General features: G+C 32.9%; 1 protein-coding gene across 1 annotated transcript; it reads left to right on the top strand.

The window, feature by feature from the left end:
* Positions 1 to 5242: 5242 nt before the first annotated feature.
* On the top strand, positions 5243 to 20913 carry LOC129232252 (titin homolog; the record flags this gene model as incomplete). The annotated part of the gene is made up of 6 exons (XM_054866459.1): positions 5243 to 5354; positions 8645 to 8734; positions 10859 to 10966; positions 15054 to 15291; positions 20611 to 20672; positions 20770 to 20913. Coding segments are annotated over exons 1-6 (681 nt in total), but the record flags the coding sequence as incomplete, so codon positions are not given.
* Between the last annotated feature and the right edge of the window lie 136 nt (positions 20914 to 21049).

The following is a 21049-nucleotide window of genomic DNA, read 5'->3' on the forward strand; positions in this document are numbered from 1 at the left end:
ACCCGAAAGCAGAACAACATCCCCTCTTTTTACGAAAATTTTGCGCCTTTGAAATTCATGATTAATTTAAAAAATTCAATCAAATTACAGATACGTAAACAGAGCAATTCGTCGTAAGAAGCAATACAAATAAGACTTCCGCCGGAAGTTTTGAGTGACCCCGTGTGCAGCCCTGCCACCTAGTGTTCAAAAGAGTAAGTGTGGCTTGGAATTTGGTGAATAGGGGACGCTGCAGTCACTGTCTAATGGCGGATGAAAAAACTAAAACGCACGCCGTAACGTATATAAATTGATTCTAAACTTAAGAAATGACAGAAATTTTTGTTCGCATGTATGATTTTTTGTTCTTTATTCATTTAAAAAGACTTTTCAAAGTCTTTTGGTTATTCTGACCCACGTAGAAAGAGATTAGAAATCAAAAAGTATTACGAAAGTAAAAAATTAATGCAGAACACACAGTAAGTTGTTCTGAAGCAGACATTTTCACGATGTTGAATTCGGTATTCATAAATTTTTGGTTCGCTTCGAACAGCATTTTCATTTTTTATTGTTTTCTATACATTAGTACATATTATGTCCAATTTCGTTACATTTTCGGCATTTGTCGACATTTTTGTCACATAGTGCACATACGTGACAGACTGTCAAGAGTAACATTTAACACTAGATAATTTATTTCTATGACTATATGATTGGATATCAAAAGAAATCATCTTGCATTTAATTCATTCGTCACGGAAATGATTTAAATGATATGAGAAATCTTATCAAGATACATTATTATTCCTTTCACACAATACTAAAACAATAAAATTATACAGATTTTTGGCGAAACTTCCACCGATAATGACAGCTTTTGATGGCAATAAAGTAAAGTTAGCGCGATATTTTAGGGATAAAAATTCCTAGCTTTTATTTTTTATTGTTCAAATTCTTAACGTTCTTTCTGGATTTTTCAATCTGTTCTGCGATAAATATTTTCAAGAAAATTTATTTGCATTCTGTCCATTTCAGTTGGATGCTATAGTAACAAGATTATTTAAATCATTTATGTGGAATTAAGTTAAGGAAAAGCAGTAATTTTTCAGCATGGCTCTAGTGTCCAGTCAATGTTGTTATGTCCGCTTTTTATCATCGATTTGAAAAACTGATATTTATTCAAATTCGTTCAGAACAAGATAAATAAAATGTGTACTCACAGTTTATATCAGATATTTTTGATGTTACGCTGTTGCGAATGACGATTCCAAGTGATGAATTACGCAAATAAAAAAAAAATACACATAACAAACTGTTTGTTTTGCTCAAAATGAACATGTGAAACGCAATGTTTTAGTTTTTTTTGGCAGTTTTGTAATTACCGCAAGGTAGCGTATTCGAGCGCTGGAGTTGTGAATAAGAATAGACCGAGCTATGGCAACACTTTTGCTGACCGTAAATTAAGATTCAGAAAAAACCCTACGAAAACGGAAATATTTCACAACACAAAAAACAGTAAATCGTGAAATAAAAACGAACTAAAACTTTAAACAGCAATATTTCGCATTGCAATTTCTACCTCACAATTTAAAGGGGCGGCTCTGTTTACATTTTACTCGGGGTTGCTTTAATGTATCCAGGTCACCATGCTGTTTAATAGAACGCGCTCGTTTTTATTTCTTATTTCGCCAATGTACTGTAATTGGTTTTGTTCGGCGATCCTAACCGGTCGACCACTGAGTAACCGGTTGCTAACCGCTGCGTGATCATTAGATGTCACGTGATTGATTAACCGGTAGCTACCAGCTGAGCTCGGCGAACGCAAGCATTCCTTGCGTTCGACGAACTTCACCGGTCGACCGGTTACTAACCGCAGCGTTCTATGATCAATCGGTTACCGTTCTAAGCAGTTGATTGGAGCACGTGATCATTAGCGGTCACGTGGTTATCTAACCGGTAGCTACCGTAACGTAAGCGTTGAGAGCGTTTCAAAATTCGCCGCCGGGAACATTGGGCGCCGAGCATTTTGGACGCCGGAAACATTGGGCGCCGAGCATTTTAGGCCCCGGGAATACTGGGCACAATATGCTCGGCGCCTAAAGTTCCCGGCGCCCAAAGTCATAGATCTTTAAAAGGGATAGATGGGCCTTTCTCCTACAGCGCAGCGTATTTCGCCCGGAGAAAGTGGGGTCATCATGATTCTTCCGAGAATCACGTGATCAAGGGACATCGTGTCTCCCTCTTCTCAGGCAGCAGTGATCTAATAACAATGCGAAGCGTCGTTAAAAGTCTAGGATTATCTGAAGAGTTTCATTATACTTATAGGAGAAATCTCTATATGTGTGAATCTGAGATTTTCTAGCGAAAGAGAGTTTGATGAATGCGATGCTGGTGCCAGTTTTATTAAAAAATAAATACATAGTGGACTTTCTGAGTAACAGAAATCTTTCTTTCTGCTAAAGGCAAAAAAAATCCCCTGCTGAGTCGAAATTAAGAATATTTTAAGCAATTTATTGTAGATGCCGAACATTATATTAAATCACTAAAAACAAGTGATGGAAAATTAGTTATAGTATGTCCTCGAAAACTGTATTTTTAAGTTTCCTAATTTCTATGAAAAATGTGTTGGGAACGTATGAAAAGTATGTAAGTGCCCGAATTCCAGTTATAAACTGCGTAATGACTTATAAGCTTACTCAGGATCACCTTGAAACTTTTTTCAGTGCGATCAGGTTGTGAGGGCGGATTCAACAATAATCGTCGGATAATTTCGAAGTGCGAAAAAAAGATTATTCATTCATACGGGAATTAAAGAGTCCAGTTCTTCAAATTGTGCTGATTTTGACAACCTTCAAACGCTAAGATTAAATTTGAAACGTAACAAAAATGCTTTGAAAGAAAGCCTTTTCTTCCGATTCCTTTGACGACGATTTGGAAAACTCAGAAATCATCTCAATTAACATGACGCAGTATATTAATGATGTTTCTCTGACTACGCTGGATTTTTTGTCCGGCAAGTGCACTCTGTTGTGAACTGCGACGACTGTAACGCAGTCTTAACTAGAACAAATCAAAAAATAGACCTAATAAAATTTAAGAATTTTGGGACACATTCAAGTATGATAACTTATTGCAAGATTGCAGCCATTGAAATATGTACATTTGTGAAGAACAACTGAGCGAGAATGTAAAAAAGTTTTGGGAGTAAAACACAAAAATATAATGTTACTCATGAGACCACAAGAGTTACATGAAAAATTTCGAATTCCGTTTTTCTAAATTTAAATAAGCATACGTTGGAAACAGAAGCAGCAGATTTTCTCGTTAAAAAGTTTATAAAATTAATCGTTACTAAATATTTAAGCGTTAGAATGTATCGCGCAGTCAATTCAAACAATGAAAATAATTCACAAAGACCAATAAGTAGGAAAGTAACAAAATTAATATTGTTAAGGGACAATAATCACTAATTTTCTTCACCCTCGAGTTTAAATTGTCAAAATTATCATAGTCGGTGGGACGAAAAAAAAAGAAGAAAAGAAAAATTGGGGAGGGGCGGAAGTCAAATGACCATTCATGTAGTTTATAATTGCAAATAATTTATTTTCTGAGTACTTAAAAAAAAAAAAAAAACACTGAAGTTGCTTAAAAATTAGGAACAAACCAAAGTTATTGGTTTGGCTAATATCGTGTTGGTGCGAAACGCATGCGAATATTAGAATATTATTTAATTGAGTTGATATTCGATACTATTTACATTTGTATTTCTAATTGGTTTATGGTTTTAGATCGGGTTTTATGTTAAGTTGTTGCACTGGCTTCAAAAGTTGTGGGGAAAAGCACGCATTGAAACTATTTATCTGTATTTGAAAAATTTGATTGAAATAAAAGAAAATTTATAAGGTCAATTTTTGTTTAAGATTTTTGAAGACGTCTTTTTCTACTCAGTATTTAAAGCACTTGAAAAAAAGTTTAAATAGCTTGTGCGCCTGCTTCAAAAGTTATGATGGGAAAATATCTACTGGACCATTCCATGAAAAAGCTGTCATTTTGTCCCGCATTTCATTAAAAAGAAATAACCTAAAAAGGTAACAAAGAACATTTTTTGCAAAAGTACAACAAATACATTTGCGATTTCTTAATGAAAAAAAAAAACTGTTACCTTTTTTAATTATTACTTTTAGTGAAAAATATGAGGTGTTACGTGAGGGACAGAGTGTGCCGTTTTTCTTTAATAATGGGTAAAATGCTTTAATTTAACCCATGCTTAAAGCATTTAACCCATGCGCAAAGTGATTCTCTTCGATAAGGGAAACAGTTTCTTGTGAGGGGAGTCCCTTGATCACGTGATGTCCAACGGGGGATGTTGACGCGCGATCTGAGGAGAAAAGTGGGGAGAAGGCACATCTGTTCTATTTTAAGATCTATGCCCAAAGTTCCCGGCGCCCAAAATGCTCGGCGCCCAAAGTTCCCGGCGCCCAAAATGCTCGGTGCCCAAAGTTCCCGGCGCCCAAAATGCTCGGCGCCCAAAGTTCCCGGCGCCCAAAATGCTCGGCGCGCAAAGTTCCCGGTGCCCAAAGTGCTCGGCGCCTAGAGTTCCCGGCGCCCAAAATGCTCGGCCCCCAAAGTTCCCGGCGCCCAATATGCGGCGCCCAATAGTCGGCGCCCAATCTTCGACTCCCAATCTTCCCATTTCGGGGAGCAGACCGTTTACGAAACGAGAAGGGACTAATTGCCTTTATTTGGGGGCAATAAAAGGGAACGTTTATATAAATAAGAAGAACATTGCTTTTGCATGCGAAAATATTCACATGCAAAATTACTTCTTGGTTCCACATAATTTATTCCCATATTGCTAAAACATTGTTTTGGAAAATAAGAAAACAACAGAAGGGCGCCTTTCGAGAGGGCGCACCGGGAAAGTGCCGGTCAAATCTATGGCCAGTCCAGCCTGGAAATAATTCGAGGAACCTCACCGGTCTACCGGTAAGTAACCATTTACTAACCGCGGCGTTCTATGATCAACCGGTTACCGTAGCGGTTACCATTCTAAGCAGTTGATTAGTTGATCGGAGCAAGTGATCATTAGCTGTCACGTGATTAACTAATCGGTCGCTTCCGGTCGTGCTCGTCGAACGCACTCATTGGACGCTGCGGTTAGCAACCGGTTATCCGGTTGATTTTGTCGAACGCAACTTGAGCAGAGTAAACTGTTTTGAGGAAGAAGAGCATAACATTGATGTATTAGTTTTAAAACTAAAACTTCAACTTTACAAGCGGAGATTTTTAAATTTTTATTTGAATGTATAATAAGTGAAAGAAAAATATTATTTGACATGTATAATCGACTTATAGAACGAGGTCGATCGACACAGGTTGTTTTCTTTAATTTTTTTCATTTTTAAAAAATTTTTACTGCGTTATTTCTTAATTATAAGTTCTTTTCATTTCAATATTTTTTGATGTAGTAAATAATGATTTATACAGTAGTCCTACTCATCATTCGAAATTGCTTTAGAAACCCTCACTTTTAAACGGATGAATTTAAAATGAATGTAATGAATCAAATATTAGTAATGTATTCAGGGCCCGACTAACTAAAAGTTAGGCCCGAGGCCCACAATGGTTTTGTCGCCACTGAAGGTTCTATAGTGGAATGCAGTGGTTGATTTACAGTTTTAGGGGACCGCCGGAATGCATTTTTGGAGGCCCCTTTGCCTATCACAGAATTATGTACAGTCGACTCCCGACTTACGCGAACGATGCGTTCCAAGAATCCTCGCGTTAGTCGAAATTTCGCGTTGTGCAAAAATGTATGCATACAAATTTTTTGGAAGCATACCAAATTCTTTTAGACACTGTTAATAAACACCCCTCAAGAGGGCCTGATTACTGCATAGGCCGCCTGGGCCTGGGGTCCGATTTTCCTAAGGGGCCCCAAATTACTTATAAAGAATTATACATAGCATTACAATTACGCGAAAAATACATGTGTTTTTAAAGCAATAATTAAAAAAAACTCTACTTTTTAGTTGGAAAAGAACTTACTTAAAGGATAATCTATATTAATTTTCCTTTTAATTATTACCTGAGTTCATGTCACAATTAGGGGATGCCCCGAAGGGGATTGGATTCATGAATGCACATGATAAATGATTTACATAATCCTGTGATAGACGAAGGAGTCCCCGAAAAATCAGTCTTCAAGGGGCCTCGAAATTATTGTGGGCCTAGTTCCTCACTTTTAGTTAATCGGGCCCTGCCCCTCAAACTGCTTTAAAGCATTCCTCAGCTATACATTACAATTTCTTACATAAAGAGCTGAACTTTTACTGTTTTCAAAAAAAAAAAAAACCTATTTTATTCAACATAAAATACCTTAAGATGCAAAAAATGAATGATCGATGGGAGGGAAAGACATAAAATAAAGCAACATGGTACGCACAGTATGTAGCAATAATAAAATGCTGCACTATAGTAGTACTGTACTGTAAATACAGTAATAATATTTATGACTTAAAAAATGAAAATGATGATAATTGATGCCTCAGGATCAGATTGTTGTTCTTATCTAATACATTTTAAAACCTGGTTGCCAGGCCCTTTTTTTTTTTTTTCAAATAACGTTTCCATTTATGGCAACAGCCTCTTTTCTTGATCTCTGTAATCTACAATACAAGAGCAGCTTCCATTTTCATAATATTTACTTTGCTTAGACTCTTCAAACTTCAGTACTGAAACTAAGTTCTGAACTTTTATACAGATATTATTTTGTTTTGACATTTTATTGTAAGCATGGAAGATGAACTCATATTTATTGTCGTGCTACTGTCGACATTTTGTAGTTGTTCAAGCATATTGAGAATTGTAATAAACTTCCTTCAAAAAAAAAAAAAAAACTCATGTTGTAAACAAGGAATTCGAGTCGTTCTAAAATTCATTACTTGTTAAAAATTCGTGTTATAGCCATTTCGCGTAAGTTGAATCACGTTGTAGCAGGAGTCACAGTGCCAGATGTAGGAAGTTTCCGAGGTGGGGCAAAGCTTCAAAATGCCCCCCCCCCCCACTCAAATCCATCTAGCTTTAAATTTTTCTAACAAGTTGTATTTTAGTATTTTTAATAAACTAAGTACGAAAGGTTTGATTAAAAGTTCACTTTATACTAAGCAAGTCAATATGATTTTGAAGTTTAATTAATCTAGCCGATTTATTAGTTTAGCTAGGAGTTTGTCAACATTGCACAGCTTTACATTGAGTTTTAATTTATCGTCGCCTCATAGCAACAGTAAGATATCTTAGTGTTATTTCTGGGATTAGATATCTTACTGTTGCTCTAAGTTGATGTTATGTTAAATATGTTAAAATAAGAGATGTACTGAGTGCTCCGTAACTACTCGGTACTTCACCTAATAGGCCAATTCGCCAAGTACTGGGTACTAGGCCAAATTTTGATCACATACTCGGCCAATACAGTGTAGTTGTAAAAAATAAAATTGAATATTGTTCAAGACAGATTTTACAATTTATAAAAAAGTGCAAGCAAATAATATACTGCCATCATTTTCAATTCAAATTTAAATTTTGAGAATAATGAAGTTTGTTATGCTTCAATGGAGTAAATCTTTATTTAATGTCCCCAAAGTTAATGAAACTTATTTATTAATAATGGAGATAAAAAGGCAAGTATAGAAAATATGAAATTTTTATTTTATTAAATGGATTTTTGCTACAAATAAAAATTGTTTATAAGAAACATAAAAATATCTTGGCTTAAAAAAATAAAAGCAAATAAAATGCTAAATGCACAAATGTGCAGGAACACTGCATACATGTGTTTTGGCATTACAAGGAATGCCTCTTTCAATGCATAAAGTGTGTGCTTATGGATTTAAAGACATCCGAAAAAAAGTCGGATTTTTTTGTCGGATGTTTTTACATTCATTAGCTCATGTTTCATTCACTGAAAAAGACGTTCCTTGTAATGCAGAAACGCGTGTCTGCAGTGTTCCTGCACATTTGTGCTTTGGACATTATTTTACTTGCTTTTAAAAATTATTTATATTTGGCGGACTAAAACTATAATTGACTGATATAATTTGTTTTAATTCCAACTTGATTAATCATACCTTTTATTTATTTGCTTATTTTTAATTTTAAAAATAACCTTTTTGTAAAATTTTTGACAGAAACGAAATCTTTAAAATAATGCATAATTAAATTTCAGCTGGAATTTTGTTCTAAAAACTATATGGACATGGAGGTCTATACTACTATTGAAATGAGTTCAAAATACATTAATTGTGTGTTGGTGGTTCTTAAAACATAATTGGTATTCGGTAACTCGGTACTCGGCCGAGTACTCAGCTACTCGGCTAAAGTGCAACTGGGTACGTCTCTAGTTAAAATTATTGTATTTTTTTTTTTAATTCTTACTAATTTAAATAGTTATTGGTATCATTTAATACTTTTAAAAGCTTTCTTAAAGTAAACTGATGGTTTATTTATTTATTTTTGCAAGATTTTTTAGAAACGTATTTTATTGTGTCAACATTGGATCTGGTTGAAGCATAGAAGTTTCAATCAATCAGTGGAAATCAATTCAATCAAAAAGATGTTCCACTGGTATGTTTTGTTTATGATTTTTTTACCATTCCTTATTTTTCAGATTTTAGGTCCCAGTAATATCAACTCTAAGACCGCGGAACATCATGCGAATGAGAAGAAATGCTTGCAATATTTGAATGATCTGCTTGTTGTGAGTGAATATATCAATTGAAAGAAATTATTGTTTTAACATAAAATCCCTTGGAAAATTGTTAATGTGATTTACTTTAAGAAGTTGGAATTATTATAGTTATTATTTTTTTTACAGATTAAGACCGCAAATTCACTGATCCAAAATTTTGCACTTTTTGAACATAATTTTTCTCTTTTTTTTAAATGTATTTTTTTTTTCAAATCAATTTTACAATCAAAATTTATGTTTTACAAGGGACATAGCTTGTTTTCTCTTGTAATTGACTACAGAAAATTCGGGAAGTTAGAGAAAATTGGATAGGTTTTACATTTATTACATCTTAGGGGAAATAAATGTTTTGAAATAGAGAAAAATAAAATGTATTGTACAAATTTTTAAAAATAATCAGAAATGTATAATTTTTATTACTGTGCACAAAAAATGCTTAAATTTTTTGATTGGGATTTTTGAAATGGATTCATTTCCAGGATTAGGTTTTTTGTTAATTCTTTCTTTTATTTCACAATAATTAGCAATACTATTTTGATTTTTGATTTTTTTTTTTTTTTGAGCAATCACAACTGCTTATTGTTCTCACTTGACTGTTTTTAGCGTTTCTATGATTTTATTTTCCCACCAGCACCCTCCGCAGCATCACCGTCGACCGTCTCCTCACGATACTGCACCTCTAGCAAAAACTGTCTCCAGGTTTCGTCACTATCCTACACTTACACGCATACATACACGCACCTACACACATATACATACATACATCTACACACATACATACACCTTCACACAAACACATACACACACTCACATACACACAACTACCCACATACTCATGCCTGCACACAGGCACAAACACACATACCCCCCACACACAAACACACACGCCTACATATACACACACACTCGTGATTGCGAAAAACATGATTTGAATTCAAGATGACAAAATTCAAATTATTATTATTTTTTTAAAACTAAGGTTGGCATGCACATTAAAAAGTGATTTTTGGCATGACAAACGACAAAAACTGAAAACCCATAAAGTATACAAATTTATGAAAATTTGCATCTCCCAAGATTTCTCTCATACATTTGAGTTGTAAAATTGACTGAAAATTTAGTTTTGTGTAATTTAAAACCTCATTTACTTCTTGATTTTACTTTTCACATTACTTCTTTTAACTACGCCGAAAGTTTGGGAATAATTACAGAAATAAACTACTAAGTTCTTAGAAATTAATCTTTAGTAAATTAAGCACTCTCTAACCAACATTCAATATTTTTTCTTCCTTAAAAGTTGTTTATCTTGAAGATGGAAACAATTCGTATAAACTTTAAGATATTATCCAAGTTGATTTTTCCTGGCGTCTAACTTTACATTTGGAAGCATAGTAATTCTTTACTGATTTCTTGTTATAAATACTAATGCTAAGTTTAAAAAGTTATGTTATTGTAATAACCATTTTGAATAATTTTTGGATTGTTGGTTGTACGAATAGGAGGGTTTTCTCCAGATCCAAGTAAAAAAAGGGGCAGGGTACTTCTCAATAATAGGGTTCTTCCACTGAGTTAAAAGGGCATTTTATTAAATGAATTTTTTAGTATAAGTTTTGTTGTAGTACAATCTTCTACCACTATTCTAGTGAACAAAGGAAAGGAGGGAGTTACGTTTTAAGACCAGGCAAGCATAAATTTTTATCTTTTGTGAAAAAACTTAATTTTGTAATCAAGTGATGATATACTTCAAAATGTCAAGGAGGGTGCATCTAGAGATGCAAAAAAGAGGCAGGATGCACTGAAGGTTACCTTAAAGAGAGTACAGTGTGCAGCACACTTCTGAAAATGTCTAGGTGAAACACTACATATGATTATCTTTGCAAAGTTTTATGTATTTAACTATGGAAGTTAGGAAATAAAATAGTTAATTAATTTTAGTTCTTATTTAGGTATAATTCTTCATTAAACATAAAGTTTTTTAAGTACTTTCTACAAACCAGGAACATGTTTATTTTTGGAGTTAGCTAGCGTTTCCATCTTTTTTTCTTTCCAATTTGAAATTTTATACTTTTAAAAGCAACAATTATATCTTGTTATGATCCTTTTGTAATATTACATTTCATTTTTTTTTTACAGGTGAGTAAAATTCCAGAACCAGAAAACATTACTAATGAAAAAATTGATGAAGATGTTTTAGCTGCAATGAATTCCTTGATAGAGGAGGAATTAGCTGAACAAAATCAAGTAATGGAAATTAAATTATTTTATTTGAAGAATGAACCATTTGTATTATATCATACTACTAATCTCTTTAAAAAACTATAATTGGAGCAAAGCTTACCTGGCAGCATTGTAAAGGCTACTTAGATCCTCATCATAGCAGTACGACACTCCCAGGCTAGGTTTTCCCCAACTATAGGGATCTTTTGAATTTCTCGGCAATCTACTAAGTTTCCAAAAATCATGAAAATTTCTTGATTTTTTTTCTTTAAATAAAAATAATAATTTTATAATAATTTTCTTAAAATTTTAATGGCCAAGGAAGAGAAAAAGAATAAACTAATGAATCAATGATAATATTTTTCTGTAAGTATCTTGGAGGTGCGACATCATTGATGGAATGTCAGATATAGTAGTTGCCCTGATATTCCAATTCCTGATAAAAAATATTTTGTCCTTATTTGTCTTGATTTTTAATTTTTTGTCCTGATATTCCTGATTTTATATATATATGTATTAGGGTGGTCCTTATTTTTGAAGTTGTAGATATTTTACACGACGTCCCCTAAATTTGTTCCATTATACAAATAAATGATCCATGCAAAATTTTAAGTCAATCCATGAATATTAACACGTGCCCCTCGGGCCCCCTTTTTTGAGTTTCGAAGAAAAAATTGCGGATTTTCTCATTTTTATGTAAAAATATTCCTAGGTTTCATATTTAAAGTAATTTTGAGCCTCAATAGATGTTGCTACTTCCAGACCAACCATTTTCTCACTTTCATTCTATAAAATTTTACATATTACATAGGGTACAAATACACCAATGGCCTTGGGACAGGCATACCGCTATTAGCGCTCGTTTCAAACCAAGCGGCAGGGGAAATTTCTTTCCACCAAGATGGACTCAAGGGATTCTAAAGGCCATTAATGAATGGCCTAGATCATTTATGAATGATTTTTGACAACAACAAATTGCCTAATCCAGGCTTTGGGTGTGTTGATTTAGAAAATGTTCTGTGTATGTAATAGGTGTGGCAAATAGGGTCACTATGTTTCCATGCTATAAATATAAGTAATGACAATTATATTTTAATTTGCTGTTCTTTAGTTATAAACTTAAATGTTTATACATTCTTATAATTTAAATTTTGAAAAATCCTCGATTACCCTACCATAAAAATAAACTCTATTTTCTATATCTAAAATATAAATTTAAAAAAATTCCAGATCGAAATAATGTAAAAATCTATACTTTAAAACTTTCTTCTATTTCAGTACATAGTCCTTTATTATCATCAAATTCCTCTTGCATTTCACAAGATTTAGAAACCGAAATGGGTATCTATCCTAACCTGTTGAACCTTTCTTCTATATCTGATCTACCACAAACGCAAAAAACCTTGACAAATATTGAGATCTGCTCGCATTTCATCAATGTTAGACAAATGCCTAGGGACAAGGATGCTGCTCATTTATTAACAGCCTATGTAGATGCAGTAAATTTAAATCCAAATAACCTTATGATCAATCGTACATTCCTTAAGAGAGCAAGAGAAAATCTTCGAGAGGTAAAATCAGATTTCATGAATTTAAATTTAGGTTTTTTATTTATTCCCTGGGATACAAAGCTACATCCAGATGCAACTGGGAAAAAACGCCCGATAGGCTTACCATGATAGCTTCAGGTTCCAATGTTGAACAGCTACTCAGAATTTCTGAGATATTTCTTCAGTTGTATATGATATCTTAGATGATTGCTCTTTATTGCTAACTGTTCAAGCTGTAGTATTTTATACAGCAGCTTACAATACCGGCCATATAAATTGTGCATCTAATTTTTTTAGAGCAAAAGCTGAATGGTGATATATTGCATTTGTGTTGCTATCATCATACACTTGAAATCGTATTGCAGAGTGTCTTTAAGGAAGTTCTTGCCTTTCGTAGTTCTAGACTCGATATTCCATTATTTAAGGCTTCAAAATTCAAAAATTACACATACCACTTAAATTCTAAAAGAAGAATTTGATGACATATTATTGTTCATAGAAAGTGGAATTAAGAAATATTACAGAGAATTCTCATAACGTGTAATAATATTTCTTGGTGAAGTCCTCGCTCCTACAGGGATATGTTTTCGGCAACCTGGAGCTTATCTGGTTATCTATATCTCTAGCCAGATGGGTGGCAAAAGGAATTTATTTTTTAAATATTTATATATTTAGGAAACAATTTAAATTGACCTTACATGAAGAGATTGCCCGTAAATGCTGTTTTACAGTTAAATGTTGTATGAAGATATAGTTTTTCGCAGCAACCCTTTCTAGGCCTTTTAAATTAATATGGTCTAGTGTCTAAAAAACCTGCAGCGTACAAAATGATGACAAACATGAAGCAGAAGCAGTGATTGAAAAATTCATAAATCACTTATGGTACTTAGGGGATGAACTAGTAGCTTTGTTCGTATTGAATGAAGGAATTAACTTTGAAGATAGGAAAAGACTACTTCAAAAAAATGCTTGCTAAATAGGAAAACATGTCTGATGACTGTATAAAAAAATTTTAAATAACAGTAGATGATTTGGAATACTTTCTTAGTAAAGATCTTCCTCTTTATGGAATCAATTACAAGTCAATAAAACTGTTTGATAAGTTATAAACACCAGAAGATGTTTTCCTATTTGATCCTGATTTGTGGCAAAATGAAGGAAGTTATTGAAAGGGAAGAGATATCGTTAAAATGCTGAAAGTTGTGAATGATACAACTGAACGAGGAGCACAATTAACCGAAGAATTTCACAATCAGTTTAAGAAGTATGAGTGACAAAAGCAATTTAGTATTTTACATACACTCTAAGACTATCAGAAAAAAAATGTACACGATTGAAATACATTGAGAAAAGCGTACGATTAAGGTAAAGTTTCTAAAGCAATATTTCAATCTTATTCAATGTAAAATCTTTAGACGATATAAAGTAATTAAAAAGATTAATTTTAGTGCTACCTCACTGTAAAAATATTTTGCAAACATAGGAGAAACGATGTGCGGAGTCTGAAGTAAAAACTCGAAGATTTGTGGGAAAATTATCAAAAGTGTTAAAGTTCAACGTCCTAGGGGCACGTGTTATTATTGACCGATCAAGTTCAAATTTTGCACCGATTAATTTTTATTATAGTGTCACAAAACTAGGGGGCGTCACTTGTTGAATTCCGAAAAAATAAAATTTCCCATATAAATAAGGACCACCCTAATATATATATATACATATGTGTGTGTATATATATTTGTTCGATTTATTTCTTAACTGATACATATCAATGCCAATTTTGTATTAAAAATAACTTCTTTCCCCAATATGCAATCACCCAGTATTTGTTGCTTGCAATCACCAATTTTCAATTCTGCTGAAGAACTTTTGTTTACTTTGGAGGACAATGATTTTAGTTTTTTTTTTTTAAGTTTAAGTTTTTGGGAACTGAAATCAAAACTATTTATTCAAGTTCACGGCTGGGGCCCACCTTTTTATTTCCATGTTATTATTGAACCATCCACTGCAATTTGAATTAATTATGAGATGACCAATTAAAACATTAGAAATCTTTTTTTTTTAAATAAATTTAGCACATTCATTACTGGCCATTACTTTTCAACTAATGTCGCAATTTGTCTCATTTTTAAATTCAAAACTTTTAATTTGTAAATTAGAACAATTTCCTGGAATTCTTTAAGTGAAATCGCCAATACTTCCATTGAATTTCAATGATGTCTATAATGTGAATATGTAGACTTTTTTTGGGGGGGGGGGAGGGGGGGACGGTTATATTCTACCGCGTTTAATAGCAGAAGAACAGGGCTTAGAATGCAAAAAGATTGAAATCTCTAGATTTCAATATTTTTGCATCCAATAAATGTTTCCATTATTTTTGAGGTTAGAATATGTATTTTAATATAGGTTTCCTTATATCAATACCCTTTTCAAGGCAAAAGAAAAAAAGCAGTGGATGAAAAACTTGCAATTTATGCTGTTAAACTACTGTATTTTGATTTTTGTTTAACTTATCTGTGTAACGTTTGAAACACATGCGTTTATAACATGCAATTTACTTCTAGATTTCCAAAGAAAATGATGAAATAGTTAAGAAGCAGTATCAAATATTACAAGCTGATGAAAGAGGTAGACTTGCCATTAATGCAGAAATAGCTGAAATCAGGAAACGGCAGGATGATAAGTTGAGGGCATTACAAGCTCGTAGGCATGCCCTAGAAATTGAAAAAGCAAGAGCAAAACAAATTGCCTCAAAGCCACCACCTTTACCCAAATCTGTAAAATTACTATTAAGAGATGAAAGTGAGAATTTAAAAATGTTTTATTATTTTTTTGAACTTGAAATTTTTTGTGTAGCATTGTTATTAAAACAGAGGGATCCTCTGTTTTAATAACAAAGTTTATTTTTGTTAATGCTTAATTTTTTAGATTAATTTTGCATAATTAAAGAAAATGCTGAAAATGATGTTCAAAACCTCAGAAATTGACTTGAAGATGTTTTAAAATCATTATTGTTTGTAAACATTATAACCTCTATTGTTTTTTTTTAGTAATTCTTCAAGGGAGTTTGTCAACTTTTTTTTACAGGGAAATAAAATTTAATCAATCACTACTTTCATTTGCTAAATTCAAAGTTAGATGTTTCTGTTAAACAAAGCAGTTACAGTCGAGTCTCCGAAAAGTGAACACTCTATTTAGTGAAGTTCTCTATATAATGAAGCATTTTCAGTGACACAGAATGTTTCAATAAAAAGCATGCAAATCTGTCTCACTTAAATATCAAACAGCCAAATTTCTCTATTGCGAAGTTTTTATGGGGGAGAAAGGGTGGATGTTTTAGAAAATAGAAGTCTTTCTTCTGGTGCTTTTGTCGAGAATTACTCATTCTACAACTTTCTTATCTTGTCTTTCAACATTCCTTTCTTTTTGTCACTTGTGGTCAGTCTACTCCCTGCTTGTGGTGATGGAAGGGAGGGATTTGAAAAGAAGAGAGTAGAATTTCTAGAGAGGGGTGAGGTTTCCTGGAAATGTGTTGACGCTGGGCTTGAGTCTCTTGAACTGACCATATGCACATTTCGCTCATTTTTACCTTGCTCATCAACGTGGTGCATTGTTGTTCTCAAAGTGTCAAACAAAAAGTGTTTGACCATAAAAGAAAAAGTTTCACTTGTCAATGATGTTGAAAGCGGCATTAAGAAAAAAGATGTAGTTGCAAAATACAGAATTCCTAGTCCACTATATTAAAAAATAAGAATTCCATTTTAAGTAAAGTTGATGCATTGTGCAATTCTAATGCAAAATCAGTACAGTTGTGCGTGTATGACGACGTAGATCAGGCTGTTTTAAAATGGATTCATTCTGTGCGTGATCAGAACTTACCTTTGTCAGGTACTCTAATTAAAGAAAAGGCACTGCAGTTTGCCATCGCCTTTGGTCATTCGGAATTCCAAGCAAGTGTTGGATGGTTGGACAAATTTAAGAAACGTCACATGTTGGTGCATGAAATCATTTCAGGAGAAAGTGTTGATGTGTTAGATGAAAGTTGTGAGCAGTGGAAAAATGAAGTGTTAAAACCGATGCAGAGTCGGAAAAAGGAGCACATAGCATTCGTTTAACAAGAACCAATTTAATATCTTAAAAACACTAAACAAGTACGAGTATTGTAAAGAACTAAAAACAAGTAAAAGACATTCAAAGGTAAAACTACAGCATGACGAGTAAGAGAAAAATGACTAGCTGCCGACTGCCGCGTGCAGGCTTTTTAAAACGTCAACACTGGCGAGTCGAGTTGAGTTGTACTCTGCTGGCGCTGCAAACCAACTTCTACAAGAGGCGCTGCACCGACATTAAAAGAATGCCAGCCTAAGGACGTGTTTAATTGTGATGAAATGGGACTGTTTTACAAAAGTCTTCCTGATAAAACTCTTACTTTTAAAGGAGACAAGTGTTTTGGCGGAAAACGTAGCAAAGACAGAATTACAGTATTGGTTACTTCAAGCATGACAGGGGAAGAAAAACTGAAATTTTTAGTTTTTGGGAAGAAAAAAAATCCTAGATGTTTCAAAGGAATAAAATCCTTAGAAGTGAACTATCAGGATAGTAGGAAAGCTTGGATGACAGGCGAAATTTTTGAGAAGTGGTTGTTGGACTTGGACAAAAAGTTTGGGAAAGAAAAACGCAAGATTACATTATTTCTGGACAATTGCCCATCACATCTTGCTGAAGTGGAAATCCAAAGTGAAGAACATAAAACTTGTCTTTTTTCCTCCAAACACTACCTCTAAGTTGCAACCAATGGACCAGGGGATAATTAAAAGTTTGAAAGTTTACTACCAAAAACAAATTTTGAGAAAAATGATTGCCTGTGTTGAAAAAAAATCAACAGTTTTCTAAAACATGTGTAGACTTAAGAATATGTGTTTCAGAAGTGTCTAATGCTTGGGAATCAGATGTAAAAGTCACAACAATTTTCAATTCATTTAGAAAAGCTGGCTTTATAAAGGAATTTTTATCAGGAGAACAAGAACATGAGTCTAATGTGGACAGTGAACCCGATGTTACAGAAATTTGGGACAGTTTTCGTAAGAAGAACAGTTTTACGGATGATGTCAGTCTAGAAGATTTTTTAACAATTGATGATGGTTTACTGAAAAAGAAATTCTGGACTAAATTGTAATGAATAGTGATGATAATGATGAGGATGAAGAGCAAAATGCGGAAATAGACTACTCATCAAAACCATCCACATATGAGATCAGATAAGCTTTTGACTCCATCCGTTACGGACTGTAATACCAAGAAGATGTCCCAGAAGAAATGTTTACATCACTTCACTCTTGTGAAGAATTTTACAAAAAATGTGTTTCAAAAGTACAGCAAAAAATCACGGACTATTTCCAATATAAAACTAGTGTCATTGACCAAAATTCAGGTATGATTCTTTTAATCTATTGATGTAAAAATTTGTTAAAATTCACCAACTGTACAACAGATGCCAATAGCATTCCTGATTAAATTTATAATGAGTTAATAAATTCATTTAATTCGTTTTATTTCTTAATTTGTTACTTATGTTAAATAATTTCAAAATATACACAATATTTTTCATGGTAATATATATTTGACTTTTAAAAACATAAGTTGGATTTAACTTAATGTATATAGCATTTATTGAAAAATTAACCATAAAAATAATTTACTATTTTCTACATAGCGAAGTTTCTATATAACGAACCTTTTCAAACTTTCCTTGTGACTTTGTTATATGGAGACTCGACTGTGTTCGATGTTTTCTCAGTTTTTGAAATTTCGCGTTTTGATGTCTTAGGTCTTTCGTGAATGTTTAAGACCAAGTTCTATTATATGTTTTGATTATTTAATGATATTTTTTGCTCAAGATAATCACAAAGTGTAACAAAAAAAAAGCATATAAATCATATTTTATGGCAGCACTTGCACAGCATTGCCTGTAGCAGAAAACTGAAAGACCAGTGAGCTTCCTTTTATGTACCTATAGGAAATTAGTTAAAATTCAGATATAATGCATTGAAAGTATAAAAGTTGGACAAAAAGATGAAAATTTGTTGCTATAGGAGCTAAAAACAGCAAAATTTGCAAAAAAATTCTTAATTGAAGATAACTTCAGATTAAATAAGCAAAATGGCATGCCTAAAAGTTCTAAAAAAAGAAAGAAAGAAAATTGCAGATTATTAACTATATTTTTCTAATATTTAACATTCTACAATAAGCCATGCAATAATGCTTACCAGTTACATTCTATTTTTTATTATTTGCTAAAATGTTATGAAAATAAATAGAACCAGCTTCAAAACTGTAGCCCTGGAGTTTGTTCTAAACAGTAAAAAATTTCATTCTTTGAACACCATCGATACTATGTTCTAACATGATTTTTGACGTTGGCACAAAGTCAATCTGTAAAATCATGTGTAACCCTATTTCTTTCCTATTTTGCAAAAAAACACTCAAAAATAGCAATAAAATATTTATACTGCTACACAAATATGTTGTGATTAATCATTAATGTAATTTATGCAAATGCTGTTAAAGAACCTCAGTCCATTTAAATTTTTATTTATAATTGATTCATGGTTGTGTATGATTTTATCCAGGCTTGGAGTAATCAATGATTACATATTCGTAATTGATGTAATCAATTACATTCTTATCTAATCATAATTTAGTCTGAAAACTGAAAATATATTTAATCTTTGTCTTAATTAAATTGTCAAAATTTGATGTAATCAAAATCGTAATCAGCCCATTAATAATCGTAATTTAATCATGTAATCAAGATTACAAATTCTGCAAAAATTGTTTGTGTAGTCAAAATCGAGCTTGACTTAGAATGATGTTTGGTCATTTATCCGCCCAAAGGAAAACAGCCACTACTGTGCCGCAGCTACTTGTAGATCCCTTTGTAGCATCAGGGAGAAGAATGTCTGCGACTAAGGTACAAAGACACCTGTACAATGCAGGTCTCTATGCAAGATGGCCAGTTTTTTGTCCCCTTCCCCCTGAACACAAAGGCGACAAAGACTTATTGAGGATAAGAGAACACGCTGCCTGGACCAAACAGCAATAGGATTCTTTACTTTTCACAGACGAGTCCAGATTCACATTGGAGAGCATTTAAAAGGTGTTTTGTCATCTGAAGGGAACAACGCACCAGATGTCATCAATCCAATACTATTGAAAACACACGGTTAAAAAGTTGGTGGAATCATGGTTTTATAGGAATCTCTCTCCCTTGGTCGTAACACTGACATGCATGCATGTGTGGTGTGAGGTATTGGGATGAGATCCTTGATCCATATGTTCGTTTATGCTGATGTTATTTGTAACAAAACTGCAATTGTTAAGGAGTTTCTATAGTTTGAGCAAACCTAAACTGACAGCATTGTGAAGGTTACACAGATCCTAATTTCAACATTACGATGCTGCCTGGTAAGGTTTGCCTCAGCTATAGAGGGTCACAAGGTAATTCTTATTTATAATAGGAATAATTTTATACCATTGCTCAGTTTAAAATTTAAATTAAAAAATAAAAAATCTTCAAGGGGCACATACCTAGCTCCAAACTAGTTTACTAAATTTTACAAAAGCAATCGAGCAGTCCTGGCCCTAGGACCTAAATGTTCAACATAGCACTTTATATATGTACAATACAATCATGCTCAAGATGTCTTGCTTAAAGTTGTTTGGTCCATAATGGTCCGAATTGATTTAGATCAGGAAGTCATTGGAGATTTAGCATGCAACCTTAATAATTTATTATTAAGTTTTCAATGTATTAGGAGTAGACCAATGGTCAATTTTAATGAAATATGTCTTTAAGTTGTCTTTTACAGTGCGGTAAAGATAATTATAATTATTATGGTACCAAAATTTCAAATCATTAAAATTCTGTAACTTGTTTTAAAAATCAATGAAGAGTTTTTAAATTCCCATTAAGTCGGCTAATAGTTTTCCAACTTTGTACTTGAGCTTGAACTATGATTATTTAACATTTCACCCTTAAGTGTCAATCATTTTTGTTTAATCCAATATACCTTCTCCCAGGGAGCCTATTTTAATATTTTGTAAAACATTTTCTACTTTTAGGAAATAAACTATTAGATCCTCCAAAGAATCCAACAAATGAGGTTATTCCCAATGATCCCGATGTAAGTTTATTATTCAGTATTTTGAAACACTAAAATAATACCTAGAAGAGGAATGTTTCATGTGCACATTTAAATTTCGAACTTTATTTATTCACAGGATGAAATTGTGAATTCTTCTGATAAAGAGAATGTAGTTCTGTCTGAAGAAGAAAGAAAGGCAGCAGAAAAGTTGAAAGAAGAAAGAAATATGAAAGCCCAAAAACGATTCAATGAAGCATTGAAAAAAGATAGAGAAAAAAAAGTAAATTCTTATGCTGTGATCAAAGTCATCCTAAATTTCCTATGAATCTTATATGTTTATAAAAAGACAAAAAATCATCCTATATTTCCTATAAATCCTTTATTTAAAGAAAATATCCTATCTTTTTGGTACCCCA

This window comes from Uloborus diversus, unplaced genomic scaffold, assembly GCF_026930045.1.
Source record: "Uloborus diversus isolate 005 unplaced genomic scaffold, Udiv.v.3.1 scaffold_1117, whole genome shotgun sequence".
NCBI classification, from domain to species: domain Eukaryota; kingdom Metazoa; phylum Arthropoda; class Arachnida; order Araneae; family Uloboridae; genus Uloborus; species Uloborus diversus.